Source organism: Haliaeetus albicilla, chromosome 12, assembly GCF_947461875.1.
Source record: "Haliaeetus albicilla chromosome 12, bHalAlb1.1, whole genome shotgun sequence".
NCBI lineage: Eukaryota > Metazoa > Chordata > Aves > Accipitriformes > Accipitridae > Haliaeetus > Haliaeetus albicilla.
Window position 1 is genome coordinate 14,954,925 of NC_091494.1, and position 22,239 is coordinate 14,977,163.

At 51.1% G+C, this 22,239-nt stretch overlaps 2 protein-coding genes across 2 annotated transcripts in view; both read left to right on the forward strand.

Annotated features, from left to right (window-relative positions):
* GNB5 (G protein subunit beta 5) overlaps positions 1–6,780 on the forward strand; it is a 30,603-nt gene extending 23,823 nt beyond the window's left edge. Inside the window, exons 9-13 of the mRNA XM_069798228.1 lie at positions 102–193; positions 315–363; positions 2,987–3,083; positions 4,139–4,305; positions 4,632–6,780. Of these exons, the coding sequence (XP_069654329.1) occupies positions 102–193; positions 315–363; positions 2,987–3,083; positions 4,139–4,305; positions 4,632–4,643 (417 nt within the window). The 3' untranslated portion in view covers positions 4,644–6,780. The remainder of the gene's footprint in view (positions 1–101; positions 194–314; positions 364–2,986; positions 3,084–4,138; positions 4,306–4,631) is intronic.
* A 2,672-nt stretch (positions 6,781–9,452) lies between these two features.
* BCL2L10 (BCL2 like 10) lies at positions 9,453–12,866 on the forward strand. The gene is made up of 2 exons (XM_069798229.1): positions 9,453–10,006; positions 11,696–12,866. The coding sequence occupies exons 1-2, from the start codon at positions 9,605–9,607 to the stop codon at positions 11,825–11,827; spliced, it is 534 nt and encodes a 177-aa protein (XP_069654330.1). The 5' UTR covers positions 9,453–9,604; the 3' UTR covers positions 11,828–12,866.
* The last annotated feature ends 9,373 nt before the right edge of the window (positions 12,867–22,239 follow it).

A 22,239-nucleotide genomic window follows, 5' to 3' on the forward strand; every position in this document is an offset into this window, starting at 1 on the left:
AGAGCCCTTGAATGTAGCTGGGCTTGATGCCGTGTATCAGGCACATGAGGGGTGAAATGTCACCATTTGCACAACTGTAGTGAATTTTTTTGTCTTATTAGGGATGTGACAAGAAAGCAATGGTTTGGGATATGCGGTCTGGTCAGTGCATCCAGTCATTTGAAACCCATGATTCAGATATCAACAGTGTCAGGTCAGTATGTTTCTGGGAGAGGACACATTTGTGATGTTGAGCAATGCACTGGTTCTATTCTTGAAGTCTGACCTCATCCAAGTAATGTAATGTGTTCTGGTCTTTTTTTACTCATGCACAGATATTACCCAAGTGGAGATGCTTTTGCCTCTGGTTCAGACGATGCCACGGTATGTTAATTCAGCAGCCTAATTTAGGGAAGGTCTGTTACTTCCCAAGTCAGATTTTCCTAAAAGACTAGGTCACATCCACAGAGGACTTGAAGTGACTAAACTGGGCCTGTGACACCAAAGTTGCAGAAATAATAATGCTATAATATAATATATATTAAATAGTACATCTAATGCTATAGGGAAAAATCCAGTAACACTTCATAGGTCACCTCTGCAAACTTTTCTACCTGAGGTACTGTCCAAATATTCATTTCAGATTTTCTGTGTTTTGAAGATTCGTGGTCAAAACTAGTTGTCTTACTGGAAGAGTTTTGGCTTCATGTAGTTGTTGGTTGCAACATGGGAGGAAGCAGATGAAATGATGCAGCTTGTGTCAGAAGGAGCAGCACAGTGCAAGGGCACGAAGGGAGCCTGCACGTGAGGGTGCACGCCCCGGCAAGCAGAGGGGCCACGGGCTCAGCGCGGAGCTGGGCAGACCTGGTCAGCTGGCTTCCACGGCCCTGTCCATCTTGAGAGTGCAACCCCAGGGTGGTCTTGGCCACAAACATCTCCTCCCTGTCAGCCTGACTCACTGCCGACACTTCTCACTGCGATGAGTCACCACCGCATCCAGGTCATCCTAGATGATACAATAGTTCTTACTGGATCTTATCTATGAGCAAGCTGCTAGGAGGGGCACAGTATGTATTGACAAGTAATTTTGGTCACACATTGTATGTAAAATGCCACTTACCTCCCGGTGCCTTCGGGCCCCTGAGCGATGCACAGGGCTGGTGGCTCTTCCTGCAGCTGCTGGGTCCCCATGGGGGACCAGGCTCTGCCTGTACCGCAGCCCTGCAGGGACTGAGCTGGCAGTTAGGTGTAACTCGAGGAGAGCAGACATTTGGGAGGCACCTGGCACCTTTTTTCTCTCGTCTATTCTTTCTAAAGTACTCTGCCCTCAGAGCATGTTTTGAGTCCGCTCCAATACTAGCTAAACTCAATAGAAACATTCCCTTTGTCTTCACTGGATGTGGAGACCTTCCAAGACTCTTCTGGAGAAAGCGTACACTGCTTTTAGGTCTTAAAAGCTGCGATTATAAATTAATACCTCTAGCTCTGTGGTGAGCCCAGTGGCTCTCTGCACATTCGGATGCGGTACTCTAAGCACTTGAGATGCTGAGGGAGTGAGATGGAGAAATTGTCCATCATTAAATTCCAATGAGAGCACTCTCTTTTTATACCCAGTACCACGGGCTCTGGGCTCCTGTGCTTATTAATTTATTTGATGGGGTTTCTCTCTCTTAACTATTCCTGACACCTCCAACTTGAGCAGGAGAATGGGAAATTCCATCTCCGTACTTTTGACAGAGGTTTTGGCAGTTTCCATCTACTTCATTCTTTAAATGAAGAGGTTGGTGTTTTCAGCTTCACAGACTGATACACTGACTGATATCCTTGACCTGATTTATATACTTAGGGATTTCGAGGAACAGATAGATAATCCTGACTGCCTGGAGGGAAACCATAAAAGCGTGCTCACATGGCAGTGCTGTCACCTGCGGTGACCCCAGCTCCCTATCAGGACAGTCTGATGGAATTATTCACCAGCGTGGAGCACTGGGAAACCTGGACTTCACATACCTGGCAGCTCCCCACCGCCCTGCGAATGAAACAGCCTCTTCTTTATGTGCGGGCTTGAATACCAGCCATTTTTCATTAGTAAAGCCTTAATATTAGCAAACCCATATGGCCAGTGTTTGCTTAAACTTAACTTATTAAGGAAGGTTTTCAGTTCAAATAGTTTTAAAAGTGCATTTTGATTTCAGGGCTAACAGACTGCCTTTCTGCATGGCACTGAAGTCTGGTCTGTCTATACATTATTTCCATGTCAAACAAGCCTAAGTACACTGGCAAGTGATAAAAACAGGAAGTGCAGGTTGTAGAGGTGATTGGGGATTTTCCATGAGAAATGAAACCCAAAGATCTGTATAAAAATGTGTTATTTCACTTGAATTATTTTCACGTAGGTTTTTCAGACAGAGAGGCCTTGTGGAAGGGCAGGGGCTGTTTGCTATCCTGTCTTACTCAGAGCAAGGACTACCATCTAAGGTTCCCGGTGCTGAGGGACTGTCTGAGCACCGTGCCATGTGGTCCGTGTTCTCAAAGATGACTAGAGATTTAATCTTCTGTGTCTCCCAGGCTCCAGCTGTGGCTAAACTGTTGTCTTTAGAGACTGTCTCTCCATGCACCTCCCCAGCAGCAGGATGCCCTCATATGCAGGAAACCGCAGTGGGGAAGCAAGAGGGTAGGGGGACTTTCAGTGGGTAGCCATGGTCCAAAGCCCACCACTCATCTCTTTATAGCAGGACAGGCAGGAGGCTTGGAGAAGCGGTTTGGAAAAGCAAGTTCTTCACTCAGTTTATACAACACAGCCTTGTGTTGCTTAGATCCCTGTTAGGCTCCAGGGGAGTGCCAGTTACAGCGGGCAGAAATAGCAGAAGGAAAGAAGCCAAACAGCCGCTTCCCGTGATGCCTGTTAGGCTGTGGTCCTTCCCACTCCCATTTTTTCAATGAAACGTAGTAGCTGTTGACTCCAGCCTTTACTGAGGCACGTGTGTTGGTTTTGTTCTAATCCTAGTGTCGTTTATATGACCTTCGTGCAGACAGAGAAGTAGCAATTTATTCCAAAGAGAGCATCATTTTTGGAGCATCCAGTGTGGACTTCTCCCTCAGTGGTGAGACCTGAACTTTGGAGGTTATCTTAGTGTTGGGATTTGAGGGGAACTGTAAAATTTTGCCAGTTTAATTTGATGAAGCATTTGTTATTAAAAGTTATTAAAAGTAATAGTAAGTACCAAAAGAAAAATTTAATGCATGGAAGCCTTTTTTTGCCTCCGTAAAAATAATTACTCTTTAAATAACCTAGCTGGCTCTTGCTTCGTTGTAGCAATCAAAAGTATTTTCCTGGCCCTACTGAAGGCAGGAAATATTTTGCCTTTAACTACAGCTGGGCTAGAATTTCACAATAATGATTAAAAACATTTCAAAGGAAACATGAAATGTAACTGACGATTAAGCGCACTTACATAAATAGTTTTTAAAAGGCTAATAAATAATTAATAGACAGTAGAAGTATGTTAGAGGAGCATGAAGACAGAGAGATGATTACCATTTTTCACTACAGATCCAGAGACATGAGCTCAAGTCTTCTCTCTCCTGCCCCAGAACAAATGCAGAGCTCCTCCAGTCACCCTGTGTGGGGATGAGTGGGTGGTGAGCTGCTCCGCCTGGGACAGAGGCAAATGTCTCTGTTATGGTCACAAGCACCACAGCATGTCCCGTTGGGGACCGTGAATCACTTACCAAATTGTCTACTAATCATTCAACCATTTGTATTCAACTTCTTGCGTAAAGACTGAGCAAAATATTACTACCCTGCATTAGCTGTTGAAGCGGTCTTCAGTCTGTCATGATTTGGAGGCATCCCCTGTCTCTAACGACTGAACAGATTCTCTGTAATTTAACTCAATTTTAACTATATTTTAAGCCAGCAAATGTGAATTGATTCAGCGTTTAGTATGGACAGCTCAGCCGTGGAGCAGGGGTGTCTAACGGGAGCACAGCTAGCCGGCGGGAGGCAGGGGTCAGGGCTCGCTGTGTGCGGAGGGTGGCACGGGAAAGCTGGCTTGTGGCTCACGGGGCGATGAATGTCCTGCAGAAGGCCCTTGCTGCAGTCAGGACATGTTACCTGCTTATGACCTCACTGTGTAAAACCTCATTCTCTTTGTAGGTCGCCTACTGTTCGCAGGCTATAATGATTACACCATAAATGTCTGGGATGTGCTGAAAGGGTCCCGTGTATCCATTCTGTTTGGACACGAAAATCGTGTCAGCACCTTGCGGGTCTCTCCCGATGGGACAGCGTTCTGCTCGGGCTCCTGGGACCACACTCTCCGAGTAAGTGTTGGGAGCACGTTACTTCGGGTGCTTGTTTGTTTGTTTAATTGTTTAAAAAAGGGGGCAAGGGGGAAGGGTTGTTACAGGAAAATTGACTCAAGAGGGACTAACGAGGATATAAAAACACAGTGTAAAACATGAACAGAAAATTCAAATTAAAGAAATCCCCACAAAGTGCTAGCAGAACTGTTACATTTTGAACATGGCTTAAATAATATGATTGCTGCTGATACTCCGTACCACTAAGCTGACTGCCTTGCCAAATTTTAATTAAATGTTTGATAGAATAGTTAATGTCATAAACCATTGTTCAACTCTCTCTGCAGATCTGGGCTTAACCTGAGATCCTGTATGCAGAATCAAATGAAGACTGAAACCCTGGACTACAAAAACTGCATAAAAAAGCCACCCCTCAAAATCAAATATTCACTACACTACAAAAGAGTGACACTGAACCCACAGATTAACACAGCTAGGTAGAAAATGTAATCTGCTTGAACACATAGCAAACATCAACTTGTAGTAAAATGAAATGTTTTTAATTCTGTTTTGAAATTATCTTCTTTTATTAGAACTAGTTTAGATAATTATAAAGGGACTTTTCTCTGAAGTCACCTGTATCATAGAATTGAGTATTTCAGAGCACATTATGTATTTATTTGCATGAATTTAGTTCCTTTTTAAAGTTAAAAAAAAGAAAAAAAAGAAAAAAAGATTCTTGATTTTATCGGGATGTAGCATAAAACTTTGGAAACATTCCATAGTAGTGCATTGAATTTTGGTGTTGAAAAGTGGAAAGAAAAACAATTCTGATACTTTATGATGGCGTTATGGATGACTGGACCTTGGCAGTAAGTAGAGGAGCAAAGGACCTACTGTGAAGGTACTGGCTGTTGTCATAAGAATGTATTTTTTGTACAGAAAAGAAATCCTTTCAATCCCTGTTTTTTCCTACTGTCTTTTTAGATAGAAATTAAGTATTTCATCTCTGTTACATGAATATAAAGAATCTAAATATATACAAACTGATAAACTGCAAAGAGGAGGGATATAAACATGATTTACATAATCATGAGGTAATACTTAACCAGTAGTTTCTTAGAAATTTTTAATTGTATCACTTGGTGAGTGAATTTTCTTTTACTTAAAGGAATACTACATGCTAAGCACTAAGGGATACTACACGCTAAGCACTAAGCACTGTTATACTGATGGTCAAATCTTTTCCAAGTCAGTCATAGTCATTCTATGATCATGATTCTTATTTGCATTTTGAGCAGTTCATACCACTTTGGCAGGGCAATGTAGCTTAAATGTGTATTAAGGCAGTGTATGCCCATTTTAAGGTCCTTCTGCAACGTCAGAGCAGTGTAAGTTCATGCAAACGTGGGTCAAACCTTACAAGGCAAATCATACAGTCCTTACTCTTAACAGTAATCTCCCACTGGCGTGGACATAGTTTTGTCACAGTTGGACTTGAGAATGAACAACAGTGAGTTGTTGAAAACCTGCTGTGAGCCACAGTCCTGCCAGCATTTGACACCGTGCTCACGAGCCCATCTGATCCAGGAGCCACTGGGTTTCAGGGAAGCAGTACAGCCGGCCACATTGCTGGCAGCACCCAGCCCTCTGTGTGAGCGTGGTAATGCAATGCAGACTGGCAGGACTACCCCCATGCGGAGCTGATGCTCTAGAATTAAGATTTAATCAGATAAAGCTGAGATACAGTTAATGATAGAACCATTGGGAAATTATATTTGCATTTATACATTGAAAACCATTGAGACTAGTGCGTGTCACCTCTGCTGATACTGTCAGGTACTGAGTCTCACCTGAGCGGAGGCACATAGGGAGCAAAGTGCTGGAGTAATGCTGGGAGCTGGCACAGTCTGGCCTTTGAAATGCAAGTGGGGAGATACATCTCTGAAAAGATCAAAGACATGATTTATATTTAGATTGAAACAAGAGAAAACAAGCTCACTGGAGTGAGCTTGATCACAAGCTCACTGATCACTGGAGTTGGCTGTTCACGTAAGTTTGATGGTAATACGCTCGTTCTATTTGAAGGTGGGATTTTTTTAGAGTTCTATAAAAATTGTGTTAGAAACAAAGTCTCCTCATTCATGAAAACACTAGGTTCCATGAATCCATAACCGGTTAACCTAGGACACTGACATTTTTATCAGCCTTCAGTCCCTAATGAAAGAGCTCAGCTGTTTTCACTTGGAAAAGTCAACTCTGACGCTTTGCAATATTTGTGGCAAACTATCCCTGTAACAAACTGAATGCACTATGGAAATGTCATGTAGAGCTCACTGTGCAATACTGAGTCAATACACTGTACACATTTGATCAAAGATTAATATTAATGTTTAGATAGTATTTATTGGTAAGAAGTTTGTTTCAAACATATTACATTGTGTTGATACTTATGAATGGCCTAAATACAATAAATTGTATTTTACATATTGAGAACATGTGTATAGTCATTTGTCCCATCAGTTAGGTACTTGTAATGGTAGCTATTTTTTCTGGGTTTTTAGCGTTTACTTTTTGCACCATACAGTTTCTTAGATCATTTGTCCTGCAAAAATCTAGGGCAAAATCCAGATCTACTAGAAATTTGCTTCTGGAATATCTGCTGGAAATACCCATGGTGGGCCACAGCAACTGAGAGCGAGCAGTCCTTGAAAGTACCTGAAACTCCATCTGAGCTCCTTCCGCATTCAGGAGGCCAGAACTCAGGTTGTGTTTTCCTGCTCAGAAGGATCACAGCTAACGTGGTGTTTTCCTTCCACATCTTCACCGCCATACCCGGGAATGCACTGGAAAACGCAGAGTATATGTTTTGTGGGAGCACAGGATTCTCCTCACGTGGCAGCGGGACGCCAGTGAAAGCAGGGCACCAAAACGCTGTTGAGGGCTCAGGCTATCACTGTTTAGGTAAACCGTATTTGCAGATCACCTTGAGATGCAGCAGTTCAGCTTTCTGCCTTGTCAGTAGAGGAGAACTGTGCTGGGGTCAGCTGTCCTCTCCACTTCAGTGTAGGTTTTGTGGTCAGCATGAAGGTAGTTGGTGGACACGCTTGGTTTAGACACTGAAAAAAAGCATCTCCTTAGCTTAGGCACGTTGTTTCATTTCCTTTCCTCTGAGGGGCGAGGGAAAGTGCTGAGCCAGCTCTTTTTGAGTGACATCAGTGCCCAAACCATCACCAGCTCCAGTGAGAACGAGGCTGACATCGCATCTTGCACTTCTGTTCTTGCAGGGAGAGATCGCGTGGTTCTTGCACTTCAGGACCACTGCCTGTGGACTCGTAAGTCAGGCTGCATGGACTTGGCACCTGTGAAAATCACCTTTTTGGTCCTGAGGTAACAGTGGAAGCTGTGAACCAGGACGGGCCTTGACTTCCCGCCAGATAAAGGAAGATAGAGGAACAGGGCACTGAAGTATCCGTTGTATTTTGTAGTCGCTAAAGGTTGAGGCTTTGGAAAACCCAGAGTTTCGAGACCCCCTGCTTTGGTCTGTCAAGCTCTTTGTGTCTCGGAAACGCCTCTATTCCTTTCCAGAGGGAGAGGTTTTAACCTTCCTCTTATCCTTTCCGCAACCTGTCCCAGCCTTGCAGAACAGCCGTGCAGCTCTGGATGCAGCAGTGAAGCAGCAGTGTCACATCCCAGAGCCCCAGCACTGGCCCTACCTTCCTGACCCGCTCCTCAGCTCAAGCCAGGAGGTGAAGGAAAAGCAGTCCCAAAAGGCTGCGCAAGCGGGCTATAACCAGGTTAAATGTATGGAGAGGAAGGGAGCTATAGCTAGGGCAAAGTCACTGTCAGACGGCTCCGTCCTGTTAAACAAAAACGCTATATAAACAGGAAGGGTGGAAAAGGATATTGCTAGAGAAAGAGCAGCCTCTCCCTCTTGCTCTCCTGCCGTGAGGAATGCAATAGGAAATTCCTGCTCAGGATTAACAATCGTAAGGAAAACTCTAGTTAAAAAAGCATGTGTGTAAAGCGCTGGTGCAAAGTAAAGATATCAATCCAGCTACTGCTCTAGCACATAAACACAGACTAGATCTCCCCAGTTAAAAACAAAACAAAAGCCAAACGCAGGCACGTAAAACGAAGAGTTTGCTTTAGGAACAACTCTGAAGAGCTCAGGCCAATTCTTGATAGTGATCTGAGAAATCGCAATAGGATTGATTCCAGCCATCTATTTTTAGGTTTTCTGACGGGGATGTAAAAAGGAGAGAGAGAGCCGTAACTCAAGATAAGTGGAGTGAAGCCGTGCTGGCGCGTTGGGCACCTTGAGCCTGTTGTGCGACGAGAGATGAGAGCATGACCCAGGCCCAGGCAGCTGTGGCAGCCCCTCTCCTCCCAGTGCTGGCGCGGGGCTGCGCGGCGACGGTGCAGTCGCAGCCGTGCTTTGCACCGGGCCACCATCTGAACCTCGCTTGCAAACTGGTGCTGAGCAGGAAGCGCAAGTTGGGTGTACCTGTGCTGGGCCTGCCATAAATCTGGGGGTGGTTTTTATGGGAGTCTTGATGATCTGTTGAGCACTCTGATGGCACTCACAGCTCGAAGAGCACAGGTGGGATGCAGGGGAGGCCTCTAGCTGAGATTTCTCCCTGGTGCTGTGCCCCGTGCAAATGACACCGCTCGGCCGGTGTGTTCTCGCCCGTTTTATTTTACACCACCAGCGGCGAAGGGCCCAGCCTTTGCACCGTGAAGGTCCTAATCCTAGATTCTGCCTACACGCCCCTCAAAAAGCAAATGCCACGGCATTTGTTTGGTAAATACACGATGCGCTCGCCCTTGGGTCCTCGAAAACCTGCAGCTCCTTTGATCCAAAGAATACAGGTTCGGGCCACCAAGGGGGGACCCCCCCCCCCCGTATGAAAAAAGCAGCCCGCAGTCGGCACCCCGCGACTCAGCGTTTCGCTCGACCGCCCCGGGAAACGCGCGGCTTGGTGCAGCCGGTGCCCTCCCCGGGGATGCGGGCGGACCCTCCGGGGACGCGGCGCTCGCTCGCCGGCAGCCCCCCGCCGGCCAGCCGAGGCCAGGCCAGGCGAGGCGGAGGGAGGCGAGGCGAGGCGGGCCGTGCCGGCCCGGGGCCGCCTCCCCGCTCCCCGCCCCGGGTTTGGCTTTCCGCCGCGCCGGGCCCCGCCCCGGAGAAGGGGAGCGCTCCCGCAGCGCCCCGGGGCGGGCTGGGCTGGGCCGGGCCGGGCCGGGCCGGGCGGAGGGGCCGCCCCGCCTCGCCTCGCCTCGCCTCTTAGTCGGCGGCAGCTGCTGCTGCGGGGCCGCAGCCATGCCGAGCTCGCTGAAGGAGGAGACGGCGCTGCTGCTGGAGGACTACTTCCAGCACCGCGGCGGCGGCGCCGCGCTGCCCCCCAGCCCCACGGCGGCCACGCTGCGGCGGGCGGCGGCCGAGCTGGAGCGGCGGGAGCGGCCCTTCTTCCGCTCCTGCGCGCCGCTGGCGCGGGCCGAGCCGCGGGAGGCGGCGGCGCTGCTGGAGCGGGTGGCGGCGCAGCTGGAGGCCGAGGGCGGCCTCAACTGGGGCCGGCTGCTGGCGCTGGTGGTCTTCGCCGGCACGCTGGCCGCCGCGCTGACCGAGCGGGGCTGCGGCGACGGGCCGCGCTGCCTGGCCGCCGCGCTGGCCGCCTACCTGGCCGAGGAGCGGGGCGAGTGGCTGGAGGCGCACGGCGGATGGGTGAGCGGGGACCGGGGCGGCGGGGCGGGGGGCGGCCCCGCGAAGACCGAGGAAAGGGGGGGGGGCGGTGGGAGGCCCGGCAGCGCGGCCCGGGGTGGGTACCGGCAGGCCTGGACCCCCCCCCCCCCCCTCCCCTCCGGCCCCGGCGCCGTGCTGCGGCTTGGCCCCGGGCGGGGGGTATTGCCCAGGAAACGCGCGGGTGTTCCTACCGGCGCTGGGCGTGTGCGGCACCGGCGGGGAGGTCCCCGCGGGGAGGGGCCGCCGGGCGTCCGCGGGGCCCGCTTCGCTCCGGGGGGTACGCGCGGGGGGGGGGGGGGGCGTGAAAGGCGCCCGCGGGTGTCCTGCGCCGCGGCTTAGGCCAGCTCTGCTCGCTGGAGGTGGCGGCGGCCAGCCGCGGGGTCCCGCAAGTGCGGGAACGGCCCTGCTCGCTCGGAGAGGGGACACACACACACACGACAGGTTTGCCTTCTCCTCAGGTCCGCAGCCTCCAGATTTTGGAGAGCAGGCCCGACGCGGGGCTTCTCCCAAGCGCAGGCACAGGACAGCGGTGTTGCCCGTTCCTCGGCGTGCCGGTGTGCGGAGGCACCCGTCAGCTAGACCTGCTGCTCTGGTTCCTGCTGGTCCCGAAACTGGTCGGGTCGGGGCCTCGGGAAGGTGTGGGCAGTAGCGTTGACGGACGTCGCGATGCGAAGCGATGGCTGCTCTTGCTCTCTGCCACTTGAGATGCGTGCGGCAAGTACAGCCTCCAAGGCGTCCGCGCGGCCCTGCCTGCGTTTCCGAACAAAATGTCAGCTATCCCGCAGAACTGCACGTTTCCTATTTTCAGTCCTAGTGGAATATTTGATGCCAGTACAAATAAGCGCTAAAAATAGGAAGCGGGGGGAAGCAGCCGCTGGTTTCGTTGACTTTTCCAGAGACCAAAATGAACTTGGTTTTCCAGTGGTCACTGGTCCATCTGACTGCTGAGAACAGTACGGGGGTTGGCTACAGCGTACGCTGTCACTTGGCAAAACCACGCTGCCCGTTCGCACAAATTAAAGTGTAAAGAACAAAGTTCCGGAAGAAATTAAGAGTATGACTTGTTTACATAGACATCTGTGGAGCAGAGTTCAAACACGACCATCTGGAGTTGTATTGCTGCCACTTCTGATTATCGCAAATAACGATCTGGGAGAGCAGCTGCCAGCTTTGCTCTGTCATAGGTCAGCTCTGAGCAGTGTCCGCCTGGCCCTTCCAAGAGTGTGTAATCAGTCCCACGTCCACCGAGATGGGACCGGCTTCGGGCTCCTGTCTTTCAAGTGGAAATTTCCATATCCCGCGTTTCAGATGCTTTCTGAAACTTGAATGAGGGGGAACAATGCTGGCAGCTCCCATCAGAAACTTGCCTAAAAGGGCAACAATAACGTAATGACGTGCCGAGCATCTTGGTAGGAAGTTTGCAGTTGACTGTTGAGCAAACCGTGCAAACGCTGGTAGCTACTGCTTTCAGTCGCCTTGTGCAAAGGTTCTCACAAAGCATTTTTGTGTGCCCAAGGCAGCAGGCTTAGACTTCCGTGATTAAGTAGAGACTTCTGCAGCTGACAGACGCCGTGCTGGGAATGCAAACCAAACTGTGCTCAAAGACTCGTTAAAAGAAGTCCGGTTAATTGCGAGCCAACCAACTCAATGTCCTTTCTCTTGCTTTTCTAGGATGGCTTCTGTCGCTTCTTCGGCAGACATGGCTCCCAGCCGGCTGACCAGAGCAGTACCATAAGCAATGCGATCATGGCTGCGGCGGGGTTTGGAATAGCAGGATTGGCTTTTCTCTTGGTGGTGCGGTAGGCTGATGAACGGATCTTGCTATGGGAAAGTACTCTCAAAACTGACAATTGACCAGATTCCACTCTATTTTCTATAGAACAGACCCTCTAAGAAGAAGTTTATATTTTTAAACTGGCTTGGAAAACTGTCTCACCAAATCCTTGGCTATAAACTGCTTCACTTGCTACCCAGTAACAACACAAACAAATGTGTACTAAACCACCATTTGTGCATGTTCAAAACCTGTCCGTCTCCAAACATCCTCTGGACTTTCTTTTTGAAGGTGTAACCTAAACTTTAGCATGGTTCATGTACTGTAACTTCTGAGTGCTCGATGTTATGCTAGGAAAACGTTATGGTGGACTCGCTACTAAACCTTCTGTTCGAGACGTCTTTTTTACATGGAGGCAAGTCTTCGAACCTGCCTTCCATTAATACTGTAAAGTGGGCGAACGTTGACTGTGATTTAACATGTCTTATAGCCTCAAATGTGGTGCACAGCACTTGTTACCGAAAGGCAACTCATTGGTTGATTTAGAGCAATTAGCGCCCGTGATGCGAGAGGCATTAGGGCTTAATATAACATAAGGCTGATTTCATGACACTACAAGAAGATAAGTATTGATACAGGAAGGTAATGGCTGCAGTACTCGTTCTTACTGAAAGGAAAGGAATTTAAATATTAAACCTTAATTGGTATATTGAAATCCAGTGGAGGCTGGAATTTCTCTGGATTTCCGTGACAAAACGAGAATTTCCGTATATCTTAATATATTTTTGAAGTATTTATCACTGTATAATACTTGTAGCCATGACATCTTTATTTTTGTTTAAAACTTAATGCTGGTTCTTGTCACTCTAGTGCGTATCAAGCGTTGTCTTGTTTGAGTAATATTTCACTCTATTTTCAACATGCTGTGTATTTCTTTCAATGGTTGTACAAATTGCCTTATGTTTCTGGTAGCTTTTAATAACGTTCCTGGGTTACTCATAGCGTGTACAATTTTACTATGGTGACTTCAAAGGTGAATAAATGTTAAGTATTTTTATTTTAAAAAAACTTAACTTTCTGCTTACTCGATCGGATGGGTGACGGTACTCGGACGGCAAGCGTTTCGGTGGTTGCCTGGATGCGTCAGCTTCTGTTCACCTTCCTGCTGCTTTGCTCTGCAGCAAGGAGCTGTGTGATACCACACAGAGCGGTGCGATACCAGTCTTCGTTGCGGAGGAGTCCTGCAGTCAGAACTAGGGCTAAGACAGTCTAAGGGGAAAATCCAGTCCAAAAGGCCCGTCTTCACCACTGTGACTGGAAATAACCGGGTGGTTTTGTAGGCCAAAACTTTCCGAAGTTTACTAACATAGCTGGGTACAGACGGGCTCCTCCAAGAGCTGCTCCCGCTTGTAGAGAGCGAAAGAGCTCTTGTTTCTTCTCTGCCAAGACTTGCTGCTGCCTCTCTTTTACACATGCATGCTTTTTTACTGAAACTGGAGTTTCTGATACAAGTTATGATGACGACTGAGCAATAGGTGACGGAGTTCAACCTCCTCGGATTAGTAATACTGAGCAGCTGTAACTTTTGCGGGTGTTGGGTTTAACTCTTTTAAAAAGCAGTGCCATGCTTCTGTGTCCCTGGCCGCCCGTCGGCCCCTTGCTCTGGCCTTCGAGCGGGTATGCCCTTCCGTGGGAAGAGCACCCGGCGGGCGGCAGACTTCCCCTTGGGAAAGATCAGCCTGGCAGCCAGGTCTGCAGTGGCCAGCAGTGGCCACCCTGCTTCTCCTTCTGCTGGCCACCGGGCCCCGGGGGAGGCGTGCGGCGGGGGCTGCGGCCCCGCGCCGGACAGAGCGGCGTTGTGCCGACCGGCTGCAGATGCGGGGAGAAGGACAAAAAGGGACATTCAAGGACGGTAAGTCCCGCGGAGGCGGGAAGGAGCTGGTGGTCCTCCCCCTCACGCCGCCCGCTCTGAACAAATGTCCGCTTGTTCTCCGACTTCCAGTTCTCTAAACTCCGGCTTGGCTCCTCTCGGCAAAAGGATTAAGAGCCCGCAGCGCGGGACCGTCATGCTCAGTTCCTCTCTCAAGTTCCCACAGGGATGGCGCCCGCTTCTGCGGCAGCTGGATGCTCTCGGGCATCTGCCTCCCGTCCTCCTGGGCGGCCAGGAGGCTGCGGTGCCTGAAACTTTGGCTATGGCGGGAGTGAGCTGTCTGGTGCTGGGAAGCGAAGATAGTTCCCAAAACGTGGGATGCTTAGGGGGATGTGCGCCGAAAAGCATGGCAAATGACAGGGCAAGAAGTGCTCTAAACGGAGCTGAAATATTGCACGGAAATGTCCTGCTGTGGATCTCGGTGTCTCTCCAGTACCAAGCAGAACAAAGGTGAAATATCAGTATCTTGATTTCCAGTGTAACCTGATCTGGCTGGCCCCACAAAAGCAATAGCAGAGGGGATATTATGCTGGTTTTTACAGTGGGCTCTGGAAAAGAGAAGAAAATAGTCTGGAAATGTCCTTGAATAAAGTCACATCAGCCTTTGGCATAAAGCTGACCCTTTACAAGGTGCAGCTCGGAGAGCATCTGCTGCTCTTCCTCCGCCTGGGAGCAGCTGAGGTAGGTTTCCTAAGAGCTAGAAGAACCAGGGTTAATTTAGGAAAGCTGTAAGGCTGTGTCAGGAGACTGCAGCGCAGCTCAGCAGCCTAGCAGCAACACTGCCTGTAGCTTCCTGACACCTGGAGCCAGGCTGCTCCGGTCTCTGCTGGGAGCCTGCACCCGAGGGTGCTCCGCTCGGCCACCCTGCGAGCAGTGGGCACAGCCCAGGCTGCCGGAGCCTGGCACAGGGGGTAACCTGCCCGTCCCAGCCGGAGCCGTGCTCTCCGAGCCACGCTCTGCTGAGGTGGGGGCTGTGGTGATGTGGGATTGAAGACTGGGGCTTCAGTCACTGAAGCCCCATTGACTGCAAGGCAGTTTAGACTCACTCACATTTGCATGACTTCTGAATTATTTTTTTTTTTCTTTTTTTCAGTTTCAGCCTGACAGTTTGTCTCAATGAAGTCCTGTATTTCAGTTGAAAACTGCTGCTCATCCTCTTTTCTGCCTCAGAAAAGGGAAGCAAGACGCTGCTGTTCCTTTCTTTAAATGCAGAAGGAGAGTAGGTGGTGTTTTAAGTACAAGGCGGTGTCTAATCCTCATGACAGCTTTCAGACCTTCAGTGCCGGTGTACTTCCCGGGCAGGTGGCGGATGCAACGGGCCTCCTCCTATCTAACGATTAGCACGCAGTAATTGCTGTGGGTTCTGCTGGGACCCTGATGCACCTATGCCTGCAGAAGCCACCAGTCGTGGGTTGCTTCGAGGCACCCAAGTGCTGGGCAGGGTCTTGAGTTCGAGGGGAGAGAAGTGAGGGTGCTGGCTGAGCTGCGTCCGACACTTGGCTGCTCGTACCGGTTGCGAGTCTTTCCTGCTCTGCTGCGTACAGAGACCCTCGCAGGGCTAAGGGGCAGAGGCGGTGGTGTTCCCAGCTTACGGTGGTGTTCACAATAGTCTTACTGGAGCTCTTAGTGTTATCTGCTGGCGCTGCACCTGCTCCCTACGCAGTTCCCTTCTGAAGGGCCATCCATTGTAACCGCGGGCAAAGAGTGCAGTGCTGTTGCAGGAGCCCAGCTGCCTTCTCGTTAAAGGAAAAAGCAATCTATTCATCAGGCTTCTTAAGAGCGTTGAACCAGCCAGTGGGTTTCTTTTTGGAAAAAATGAGACGCTGTTAGAGCTCAAAAAATGTGAGTTGCAGAATGGTGTTATACGGCAGTTTGTGAGCTGCTTTGCTGTGGTATGCGAAAAATCTGGTCTGGCATGTCTCGCTGAAGGAATTGGTGCTGGTGCTGTGTCCTTTTCTGCCCACACATGCTGCTGTTGTGGGGGGGTGCAGCACGGGTCTGACCTCCAGGGGGGTACCCAAGCCCGGCTAGGACGGGAGAGCCCTGTTACAACTGACTTACTCATTGGGCAGCCAAAAAACTCCCCAAAGAATCATTGGAAAGAAAAAGACCAAGCATGTGGCATTTATTCACATAATTTCACTTCTTGCGTTCATTCAGTTTAGATAATGAAAACAAACTCCTGGGTTTCGCTTCTGTTTCTCTGGCAGCTTTCTGTACCAGACTTGAGCCAGGTCATCCTTGCAATGACAAGATTCGACGGGGGGAGAGCAAGCGCAGCTGGGAAATGGCTTGCTTTCAGGTTTAAAGAGTCAGTGTAATTCCTTCATAACTACTGCTGTTATTGGGAGCACTTAAAAATGTTACCTTCAAACTTTTAACAATTATCCTGTCACAAACTGACGTTCTTAAATGAGAGTTAAAAATAAAAAAAAAAAATCCTGATTTACTTGATGTCAAATGTAGGAAGTCTAAAAATCAACTCTGTGCTGAACTAACAAGATTGTTTGGCTGGATTTTTTTCTCTGCCTGGGCTTGGTCTGTTTGTTTTATTCAAATGAGAGGAGGAAGAGAGGACCTGGCTCTCTGACCTCGTTGTCAAATAGGTCTCCTTTCAAACAGGCTATTTGTTTCTGCCCAGCCTGTGATAAGTTTCTAGCACCCGCAGCCTGTAACTGATACTCGCCAATTGGCAATCTCATGGTTCCTGGATGTTCACCCATTTTGTGTTAGAGCTGAAGTGTGTTAGGCATTTCTGTTAGTTAAGAATTAAACCTGTTAAAATGGCTGGTTTAATTCAGTAGGGGACCACACCAGCTATTTGGGTGATTGAAATCCATGAAGAAGTCCTGTAGTCAGAGACACCGCAGCGCAGGGAATTAGAAAAGCCTGTCTGCAGAAAGCCGCTGTAGGCACTGCAGAAAGTTTGTGCTCTCCGGATTTAATCCCTTTAATGATTCTGACCTGCGACAACAGTTCACTTGAGGGAGTTCCTGCGTTTGACCCAACCTGCTCTTTTGTTTGTCTCTGAACAGGCTCAGCCCATGGTGAGTAACACCAGGAACCCCACACCCTGCTTATAGCTTTTGGATAGTCTTTCCCCCCCCGCCCGATCAAATGTGGCTTATACCCAGCAGGGTCTGTGGGGAACGATGGCCGGGTTCAGCCTGGCGGCGGGGAAGTTGTCCGTGCTGCGTTGCGCCTCGGGGAGGAGCAGGCATTTTATCTGGAGCTCTGCTGTGGGGAGCCCGCTCTGCAGCCTGATGCCAAAGCCAGGAACTCTTGCTGGCGATTTTAATTTGCAATGCGTAATAGTGAAAGTGCATAAGTGCTTGGCTTCATCAAGTGCTAGAGAGAAAGTACTGACTGTAGTGCTCTGAGCTAATAGGCTGGTTGGCTTCTTCCTTGTAGCTATTAGTGTCTTTAGAAGACTCCCAGACTGTTGTAATTAATTTCTAAGTGTTAACTGTGAAGCTTCAGAGGTCCCAGCAGCCTGCCCACTGGAAGCGTGGCCGTGCTGGGATGCATCCAGTGCCGTCCTGCCCCTGGCAGCAAGGCCACGCCGCCTCTTGGTGCCAAGCAGAAGGCTGTGAAGGAGTGGTCGTGTTGGTGCTGTGCTGGCTGGGTGGTGGTTAGATGACTTTCTAAGTATTATAATGCATGAGCAAGAACGACTTCCACCAGTCTGGGTGTAAAAGAACCTTGTAAAATGGCAGTGACGAGACCAGCGGCAGCTGAGAGCTGATGGCGCTTGACATGCAGGGCAAACGCTTGTTTCCTGATAGCCAGCACGTGTATGGTGGGTGCTCTGATACGGACAAGCGCTTTAAACGTCGAACCTAATTGTACTGGGAGCCCGCAAGCCATGTGCTTCCTTGCGCATTTCGTACCCAGGTTGGATGGTGGCATTTTCAAGCGGAACGTGGGATGCGGTCCAGCCGGCGCCAGCTCTGCCGAGGAGGGCTGGATTCCCCCTGGGCTGTACTGGATCCTGTCTCCTCACACAGCCCCGTACCGGTGGCACCGCTGGCCCGGGCTGGTGTCCCCCGCACCAGGGGCACGGGGCTGTGGCGCGGCCACCGCCTGCCACCGGTGAAGCTCTGCCCTGCAGAGTCAGCCAGTCGCTGAGTGGTTTCCGTCCCAAAACTCCACAAAACCCCCCGAGTTTCCCGGTGTGTGAGAAGTCTGTAAAATGTGCAGGGTTTGAATTTTTTTTTTTTTCCCCCCTAACCCTTACATGCCCTGAAGAATGTCTACCTGCAGTAGCCCTGCCGGCAGTCCCAGCGTCAGGACCGCTCCTGCGCAGGGCTCCGGCTCAGCACAGGTCCCACTCGCAGCCGTAGCGTGAAGAACCCGCCATCCTTAAATGTTCTTACTGCCAGTTGTGTAGGCAGCTCTCTGCCATAGCAGCACTACCCTTGCCCTGGTCTAGGAAAAAAAAAAAAAAAATTTCTCATAAAACTCTTTTGAAAAGGGCATGAAACTAGCCTGAATCTTTAAAAGGAAAAGAAAGATCCTCTGGGGTCTTGTGCGTTGTCCTTGGTGATGTTCCGAGCGGAACACCACCTGCCGCTCTGAAACCCTTCCAGCGTTCCTCCTCGCTTTTTCCAAGCAGAGGTCTGCTCCGTGGGAGGAAAAGGTTAAAAGTGGGAGCGAGTAGGGCAAAAGATTATGTGAAACAGAAATCCCGGTGCTGTTTGTTCTGCCATCTGCTGTACGCTCGATCCAGGGCCGTGGGTGGTTTCCCACAGCGCTCCCGCTCCCCTTGCTGCCACGCAGCTGGCGGAGGGAGGGCTTTGAACTCCCCGAGCTGGCACCGCCGAGCCGGGGCGAGATTTGCATCTCCTTTCTCCCGGAGGAGCTGCCCTTTGGCAGGGCAAAGCCGGGCGCTGAGGCCTGGCCGGTGGCTGCAGGCGGCGCCGGCGGCCGCCCCGGAGCTGCCGCCGAGAGCCCGCTCCGGCAGCCATGCGGAAAAGCGCGGCCTTCGACGCCTTCGGCACGAACGGAGCGGGTGCCGGCGTTGGCACGTCGTGTGCCTGCGGGGAGAGCCCGGGGAAGGACGGCAAAAAAAGAAAGGGGAAATCATCTCACCTCTTTACCCCCAGAGCCCCTTTCTGCTCTGCCCCTTTTCCCAAGCCCCAGTTTTCTGCCATCCCCCCCAGTCCCCCAGCCCAGCCCGGCTGTGCCCGGGGCCGCGGGCTGCACACCCCTCTGCACTGCACCCCTCCTCCATCCCTCTGCCCACCCTCCCCTGCTCCGCTTTCACTTGGGAATGTGACCTTGCTCTCTAGATTATTTACAGACAAAATATTGCTGCAAGCCTGTGGAAGAGTTTTCTGTTGGTTGGTTTTTTTTTTTTTTTGAAGTGACTGAACTCCACAAAAAATTAATTATTGCAACGGTGCGTGGGGCCTAGTGGGAATGCTTTGCTGTGATTGGGAACAGGCTGCCTGAAGCTGTCTCCCCTGGCCAGCGCAGAGGCGCGAGAGGCTCTTCATTTCCCTAGCTATAGGAAACAATCCGTCTCTGGTTTTCTTAGAGAAACCCACCCCCTGCTTGGGGAAGGCTGCCAGGACGGGAGACCAGCATTAACGGGACTGTGGCACGCACGTAACAGGGACCTGGGCTCCTTCCTGAGGCGTGTGTGTGCCGGTGCGTGGTGCTGGCTTCTGTGGGGAAGAGCAGAAGCGGGGACCGCTTTCCGTGGCTCCCCCTCCCGCGTCCCCGCAGCCGGGGCTCGCCGCTTCCCCCCTGATTGGGAGCTCCTGGGTCTCCTGCTGCGCTTGCGACACAGGCTGGGTTTGCTGAGGACCTCAGACAGCGCTGTCACATCCGATCGGAAGCGGTGGTGGGCCAATTTCTCCTTTTTTGTTTTTACTGGCAGGACCAACAGCTGCCCTTTCCCCACCGCTGACAATTCTTCTGTCTAGCTTAACTTCTGAAAGCCTCATGGCGGTGGTTTCCCACTGGGCAGAGACCTTACGCCTTTGACCTCGCACCGCTGCAGTACCCTTTGCGTGGCTGCCGGAGGCCATAAAAGCCGTTCTTTGTGCACAATAATGCGACTCGTTAGGTTCGAGCGGCGTTGGTTGTTTTGGCCGGCGCTGGTTTCCTTACAGGGTCAACGTAAGCCTTCAGGTTCCTGCGGGCGAGCAGTTGTCCCGAATAAGGCTGTGTGCTCTGCTTCTTCTTAGGAGTAAGCACAGCAACTGTCAACAGACCTAACCGTGATCACAGACAGTGCCTTTTTTGCCATGGGAAGAGTGCTTACACTGAAATACCTCGGTCTGGCTCAGCGTGCACCTTGGCTTGATTTCTCCACAGACCAAGCTGGGGCTGCTGCTGGGTTGGCAGAGGTGTGCTCTGCTCCCTGCTGAAACCGGGGCTGCCGCCGGGAAATCTCTTGGCAGGTGCGGCCGCAGGGGATGACCACGAAGCAGGCGCCTGCAAAGCCATTCCCCGCCGGCTGTGGGGTCGGCACCAGCCCTCTGGAGTAACTCCAGCCTTCCCAGCTTGTGGTGGTGATGGTCACAGCCAGGCCCTCATGGAAGCGTTGGGTGCGGGATGCGCACCGGGCAGCGAGAGGATGCTGAGGGGATGGAGGTGGTACGCGTCTGGGGACCTCCATCAACCAAACAGGTTCGGCCGGTGGTGGTGGTTCGGAGGCCCATCTTGCAGCAGATTTGTCTGGAACTGCTCTGGTCTGTGTGCTAGTTTTGGTGCTACGGAGCACTCTGTGCAAGTCATAAATGAGCATACCGGCTATAAATAAGGGCAAAAGTCAATGGATTTTGTTTAATGAAATTCTGAAGTTTCCCGTGTTGAGAAGCCAAAGGGATGAAGGCTGAGACAGGGAAGACAAACGGAGAAATGTTTATTACTTTAGTCAAGTCCTTGACTTGTCTGCAGCCAGCATGTTCAGCGGTGGGGTGGAAACATACCAGGTGAGAGACAAACATACCCGCTGAGATCAAGCACAGCGGCAGCAGGTAGAGCTAAAGGGCATCACAAGGCCGTGTCTGTAGGGGCTGCTCCTTAACGACGTGCCTGCTGCCCTCTTTGCCAAAGCAGCCCCTTGCCACCTGTGCCGATGGTAGCTGGGAATTTTTTCTGAAGGAGCCGTAGTTATCAGGGCTCTGACGGAGCCCTGCTGGCAGTGAAATAGGAACAGCGCTTGGGCAGAGGGGAGCAGTTAGAGCTGCTGGGAATGCCCACTGCTCTGCTGCCCGACAGGCGAGTGGCATAGCAGGGTGAGACCTTGCGGGAAACCCTCTGTGGTTCTGCCCCACCTAAGCTGTCCAGGCTCCCCAAAAAGGATAGCAAGCATGCTTGGGACTGCCAACCCCTCCCCACTCCCCAGGTCAGCAGGCGAGCTCCTACCCTGTTCTACGGTTGTCAGCAGGGGCAATCGCCAGATTTGATGCCTACCTGCAAATCAAGGGGCAAACTGCCGCCCGCTTGCAGGGGCGGGAGGGCTGTGAGTGCTGGGCACGCTCAAATATGCGCTGAAGGTGGCCAGGCACTGACTGGGAGGTAAGGGACAGCAGGGGAAAGGCTTCTGTTCCAAGTGCTCTTTGCCAGGGTTTGTAGGGTGTTTACTGGATGCTGAAGCATCCTCGGGAAGGCAGTAAGGGAAAGCTCGGCTCACTGCATCTGCTGCGGCGCACAGCTCTCGCCTTCCAATTCCCCACCTTAGCTGGGGGTAGTGAAAACGCCATCCCATTCCCCTAATCTTCTAAATGGGTGCCTTTTTATGAACGGGATGTCCCTGTTATCCTTTTTTCACAGCTGAGGGAAGCTGAGGAGTGCAGCAGGTCTCTGCTTACGCTGCTGGTAAGAACAGGACCCAGCGCGCCTGACCCTGGATCCGCTCTGCGTACATCTACGTACACGTAACGCTGCTCCTCACTGATGGACCCTCTGACGTGTCGCTTCCAGCCAAATATTAGTGACCCGACTGGCTTGAAGAACCAAGTACGATGCAGGGGCACAGAGCAGCCCCAGCGGGTGCCTGGGGAAGAGGTCTGGCGGGGCTGCCGGTGAGCAGCTCTCCATAGCATCAGACCAGTGGTGCTGGGGTAAGCCTGGGGCTTTGACGGGTGCTCATGCCCCCTTAGAATATGGAATTAGCCACCCTGAGTGAAGCATCTTCTCCACGTGGGTGTCCTGAAGGGTTAACGATCCCGGCAGCGGATAGATGGGTGGTAAGGAGATTGATTGCCTCCCACAAGGTACATAAAGTCTCTTCCGCCCTCCTGTAGAAACACAACACTTGTTCAACCAGGTAAATAACTGGTTTAAAATCCCCTCTTGCAGCAGCTGACCCTACACGTGTTTATCCAAGTGACTGGAGTTGTTCCAGTCTCTCTGGTAAATGACCTTTCCCGAATTTTTCTTTTCAAGTTGACATTTAAGAAGGGGGGAAAAAGTCACAGCAACAAACGGTGTTTTAACAGCGATAAAGCTTCACTGGTCAACAAAGCCAGGAAAGCTGCACCGGAGCCCATGCTG

Bases quoted from the DNA above. Each gene is read 5' to 3' on its own strand.
- BCL2L10 (XM_069798229.1), top strand. From the start codon at position 9,605: ATGCCGAGCTCGCTGAAGGAGGAGACGGCGCTGCTGCTGGAGGACTAC. The intron at 10,007-11,695 runs GTGAGCGGGGAC...TTGCTTTTCTAG, and splicing joins TGGAGGCGCACGGCGGATGG to GATGGCTTCTGTCGCTTCTT.